At 40.7% G+C, this 5,978-nt stretch overlaps 1 protein-coding gene across 1 annotated transcript in view; it reads left to right on the top strand.

Moving 5' to 3' along the window:
* The window catches only part of LOC109968548 (neuropilin-2-like), a 91,597-nt gene extending 86,500 nt beyond the window's left edge, over nucleotides 1-5,097 (top strand). Inside the window, exons 17-18 of the mRNA XM_020614891.1 lie at nucleotides 660-719; nucleotides 1,903-5,097. Coding sequence (XP_020470547.1) covers nucleotides 660-719; nucleotides 1,903-2,231 — 389 coding nt within the window. The 3' untranslated portion in view covers nucleotides 2,232-5,097. The remainder of the gene's footprint in view (nucleotides 1-659; nucleotides 720-1,902) is intronic.
* Nucleotides 5,098-5,978: the final 881 nt, after the last annotated feature.

Here is a 5,978-nt window from a genome sequence, read left to right as displayed (position 1 = left end):
TCACACTGCTTTCTTTTTTTCCTTTAAATTGTAATAATAATTTTGTTGAACAAAACTGAACTGAAGCAGAATTGAGCTTCCAAACCCTTCAAAGCCTTGCACTTCAGAAATATTACATGGTATTTTGGCTTGCTGAGTTTCATGGTCTTGAAATAAAAAAGAAAAATATATTGTTGGGAATGTGAAGGAAATAAAAGTGATATTTTTCTATTTAACTGTTTTGTCTGCCTTTTTTCAGAGTTCAGTCTCCCCCCCGTCCTTCTCTTCCCTGTTCTTCTATTCAGTCTCTCTATTTCTCGACTCCTACGATTTCTAAGCAAATAAAACAGCACTGATGCTTATCACATAATGAAACTTGCTGGCTTTATGCAGGTAGCCTGGGTGAAATGTTTAGCCACCCTGGATGTTATTTTCCCTTGATATACTGGGCTCAGAACAAAATGGTTTATATGAAATCTCTTGCCAGATCTCTTTAGAAAGTTTAAAGACGATCACTCACTCTTTGAGCTGTTTGTGTAGTTTGATTTCCATCTACAGATGTAGCTTGTGTGACAACATAAGAGATGGAGCAATGTTATCGCAACAGGATGTGGACTCCAGAGCTGCTCCGGCTTGACTGGATATTTGACAATAATACTGTTATTCTGTCTTTTTAACAGACCCCCGGCCAATGGATTTCGGGAAAGATGTTTTCAACCATAAGACCCCAATCGATGGAGGTGATCTCCTCTCCCTCCCCTCTCCTGTCCTCTCCCCTCCTCTCAAGTCTCCCCCAAACCATAGTGGAATAGCTTTTTAAGCTGAGACATATCTATGGGTCTTAATTTTCTTGTGATTCCAAAAAAAGGCTGTGACCACAGTGACAACCTATGAGAGAGCATTCAAAAGTGTGTGTCTGTGTGTACACCTGTCCATGCTGGCATGAATTTCCTCTGCTCCTCTTTCATGTTCCATGGCAGACAAAACGAGTAAGACAGCTTCCTCCTGGGCACCTAGTAAAACATCTGTCTGTGACAATCATGTTTTACTTCCTGGGTGCATGTGTATCTGTATCTGTATGTGTGTGTGTGTGTGTGTGTGTGTGTGTGTGTGGGTGTGTGTGTGCCCACAACCATGTGTTACTAGCCCTTGTTTCCGACTGGCTCGTGACAGATACAAGAATACTCAGCTATTACTTCACTAAACGAGCATGTTTACTGCTTTCCTCTCTCTCTCTCTCTCTCTCTCTCTCTCGCTCTCTCTCTCCGTGTGTGTTTCAGTGTGTTCTTCCATAAAACACTCTCTAATTATGAATGGGCCTGTTCATGTGTATATATTCATTAAGTGGATTAGCATGGTTGCTTATACTAAGTAGATGCACACATTTCCACTCACAACACACACCAGACACACCAGAAAGCACCTTTACACTAATTAATTTCATTATGCTTTCAAATTTTAGAAGTCAGTAACAACTGGGGTTGCAATTAACAGAATTAGACACTCTTGAATATATCAGCCATAATGTGCTGCCTCTGATACAGTTAAATTCATTTCTTTAAAGTGAGACTTTTAAAAGAACAAACACCACATTCTTTTTGCAAATGAACAAATCTATTGTACATTGTAGAATTTACCATGATATTGATATTGTCACTTGTGAGCTCAATTTAAAGGACTATATATATCTGACAACGAAAGCAAGATTCAGAGGTCTCGACTCTCTAATTATACAGATTTTAGTGGAGCCAAATGGCTGCCTGGAATAATAAAACACATCCACAAATCTAAATGACATCAGTGTGGTTTGCGGGGATAGGATTTATAGAAAGTAGGCCAACGCTTGGTATGTGGTGTGTATTTAATGTTAGTTTCTTAAATCATGTCTAAAGGTTTTTCTAAAGTTTCCTCTTTTCCCTCCAGAGTATGTCTTTCCTGGGTGGCCGTCCTCTTTCTCCACCCCCTCCTCCTCTGATGTGGACCCCCCCTCCGTCACATTGGTGTCAGAGAAAGACAAGGACAATGCCTGGCTGTACACGCTGGACCCCATCCTCCTCACTATCATTGTGATGAGCTCTCTGGGCGTCCTGCTCGGTGCAGTTTGCGCGGGACTGCTCCTCTACTGCACGTGCTCTTACAGCGGGCTCTCCTCACGCTCCTCCACGACACTGGAGAACTACAACTTTGAACTGTACGACGGGATCAAGCATAAAGTAAAGATGAACCAGCAGAGGTGCTGCTCAGAGGCATGAAGAGAAGGAGGAGGGGAACTCTGGAGAATGATAGGGAACGACACTCCCTGTGATCCCTTACCAAAATTGGACAAAGAAGACACAAAAAAAGAATCTGTTTTTATCATCCCCAGCATCCCCTACCTAATATCCTGCTAATCCCTTGCTCTGAGGTCTAAAGGGGTCACATTTAGCCCCAGTCTCCTCACCTATTTTTGTGCCAGTGGGGATGTATGATCTCGATCTCCCTTAAATGCTATGAGGCCTAAAATGGAAGGACATCTGACCCCAGTCATCCCCTGCCTACAGTACCATATCTCCTCTGCCTGCAGGAGAAAGCCTGCTCAATTCTAAAAGCCTGTGAATGAATAAAGGAATGAATAAATTAATATGAATGACAGAGCTACCATAGAATGTAATGCACCAGCCACTGCAGTGAAACTGAAAAAGAGATGGACTAGAGCACCCATGACAATATGGACATTTGGACCACAGATGACAGCACAGTCTAGGGTGAGAATATTGGTGATGGGATCCATGGCTGGTTCTTTGCAGAAGGGCAATGTCAAATTTGTCCTTATGAGCTTGAACTTGAATGCGGCCAGTAGAGATGGCATGAAGAAATGAAAACGTTCCGACCGCTGACTGCTGTCTTTTGACTGAAATCAACATATCAAGTGAATGCCTAGTCCCCTAAAGGAGATTAAAAAGATATCAAACCACATAACTCAAATGAATCTAGATTTCTAAAGGCAAAGAAGTAAGAGGATGAAAAGGGACATTTTCTTTTTTGTTTGTTTCTGAAAGTTTTCAATATGAGTTCTGTGAGTTACAAGAGTCCATTAGCCTGCCATACGCCGCTCGCTCGCTCCACTGTCTGCCCTCGGTCTGCGCTTTGTGAAACCAGTGGCATAGAAGAGTAATGGTGACTGTTTTTGTTCTGTTTTAGACTTGTATCTGTTTGGATAAAAAAGGTAAAGAAAAGCCAGCTTCAGTTTGTAGCTGCTCTGTAGAGCTCTTTTGCCATTGTTGGACTTCCTTTAGCATTGTGTTGGACTCCATGGTCTTAATTGTTTCTTCAGTCCTTTTATATTTTGGCACATTTTCCATTACAGATTATCAGACTTTACAAAGAGTAGAGGAAAGGTAAAATAGGAAGGAAGATGGAACATCAGAGGCTTATCTAAATCTAACATGCTGTTTAGGAGTCGTGCTTTAGAGTCAGTATTCTAGAGTTTGTCTTTAGTATATATCTTTTTTTTTCCTTTTATTTCTGTTTTTGCTTTTCAGACTGTATGATTCCCAGATGATGGACAGACACTGTGTAAGCAAAATGTCAGTGATTGTTTTATTGCAACCTATGGATTGCCAAAGAGCTGTGTATATGCACGGGGGAGGTCTGAATATGTATTAAAAGAGGTTGGGTGAAAACCAGATTAAAAGTGATGAATCACCCTGCTTTTTATCCACCACTCTTAATGTCACCCCCTAAATGATGAATACTAAAAAAAGGAAGGAGAAAGAATGACTAAAAGAGGAGAATAGAAATTGTACCGTTCTTGGACACACAATCGAGCCTTAAGCTAACTACAGTATACGCTGTATCGGAGGATAGCCATGGAGGAGGGGCAGTGCTGCTGGAGACACTGATGAACAGAAGAACACACACACACACACACACACACACACACACAGGAAGACAAAAAGACACAAAGAGATGGAGAAAGGAGAAAAAAGATCACGGTTATGTTTACATGCAGGAAAAGCCTCATTATTCTTTGAAGCTACTTGATGATGTCTGAATCCTGTAATTAAATAATTACAATTAAAGGAACCTTTTTCATGTTTTTTCTGTAATATACACTTGGAGCAGCTAAAGCTCCAAGTAACAATAGCTCCATAATTTTATTGTTATGTTTAGATAATCTAAAGCTATTTGTAAAGGTTTGGGAAAGATTGTGGTCATAGATCAAATTTAAAAAGTTGACGTTGACTGGAAGTGTAACCTTGAACATTGTACATTTGAAGTCCAGATTTATGGCAACATAAAACTTAGCAGCAAGCAGGAATTATATTTATTAATATGTTTTCACCCTGTACCTGAAGTAAACTATCCACAGTGAAAGGTGTTACTTTTACCTTGTAGACCGTTGAAGCTGTGGTCACGAATATTTGATTAACTTGTCAACACAGCTGATCAAAGTGTATGAAAAGGTTCATCTACACAGTTGAAGTATTGTAGGTGATTCTGTGCATGTAAACATATCTGATGAGATACTACGCTGACAGACACACAGGCTGTCAGTAAACATGAAAAGAGACTGTCAGGTAGACAGGTGGTGAGTGAGAGACACAAACACAACGCAGAGGGAAAGACAAGTAAAGATATAAGAAAACAAATGCCGGGTATGGGGGGGCAGTCAGTGACCCAGACAGAAGTCTTAACAAATTAAATCAGATGACCAGACCTTGACCTCTCCCTGTCTGCTTTATAGTTTTCTTTTCCCACTCTGCTTAGCTGTAGCAAATTAAGGTCAATCCTAGACAGTCTTTTTTGTGTTTTCCCAATCTGTGAAACATCCAGGTCAAGTTATGGGGGGGTCAACGATGTCACACTTGTGTCTTTGCCTGGAGCCCCCATTCTTTCTTTTTGTCTTTCTCTCTCATGCCTCTTCGTTCAAAGGCATGGAAATAGCCAGGAGGCCTAGTGAGATGAAGTAAACAGAGAAACAAAGGGGATTATTAACAGGAGGTGAAAGAAGGCCGGAGAAGCAGAGATGCAGGGAGGGAACAATGGAGAGAGGTGATGGAGAGTTTTTGTCCATCTAATTGTGTTTTTATTGGACTGTTTTCCAAGTGCCTTGGAGCTCTCTTATTACGTCTCTCTCTCTCTCTCTCTCTCTCTCTCTCTCACCCTTTAGCTCTCCCTAATGTTATCTTACTTTGATTCCCTCTATCAGACAAACACACATGCACACTTGAAACAGTAAGCACTAATCAGTGAGTCCATTGTGAGGCATGGAAGCGCTACACACACCTCACCTGTGCTCGCTCTCTGTCTCAATCTCTTTTTCTTTCTCTCCTGCTTGACATTAACTCTTTCTTTCTGGAAGATAGTATTACCTCTCTTGTCTTGATGGATCCACACACACAGATGCACGACTGACAGACACACACTCAACTGCACACTACATTTAAGACAGATCCACGGCACTGGCCAGATAACTCAAACTGTTGTTTGTAGACTTTGTACAGGAAAATTTCTTTTTTAATGTTATTATTATTATTTAATAAAGGCTAAATAACAAGTGATTTGGTGGTGTGTGTTTTTATGTGTCTATGCCGTGGTGGAAGAGGGATGGAACAAATCATCCTTCACTTGTACTTGTGAGTACAAGTGAAGAGTGTTACGCACAGTGTGTGGGATTTGTCTTGTTTTTTCTACGGTGCTGATTACTTGATCTTATGCACATGCAAGAAAGAATGAATGATGTGTGAGAATTTTGTTTGTAATAATGAAGGAACAAAAATGATGACATTTTGGGATAAACTGTCTAACCGCTAGAGATGGCATTTGAACAAACACATTTAAGCAGCAAGACAATGGCTTAAATGAAACCACACTAAGAATCCAATCCAGAAAAGTGATTTTCAAATAATTGAAAGGTCCAAATAACTGCAGTGGACTGCTCCACATCCCTGACCATCTGCTGCACTTTACAGTGCTTTTTAATTGGCTGTAGCTGTATAGAGTGCAACGCTAAAGTT

This window comes from Monopterus albus, unplaced genomic scaffold, assembly GCF_001952655.1.
Source record: "Monopterus albus unplaced genomic scaffold, M_albus_1.0 scaffold153.1, whole genome shotgun sequence".
Lineage (NCBI taxonomy): Eukaryota > Metazoa > Chordata > Actinopteri > Synbranchiformes > Synbranchidae > Monopterus > Monopterus albus.
This window is presented reverse-complemented; position numbering and strand designations above follow the sequence as displayed.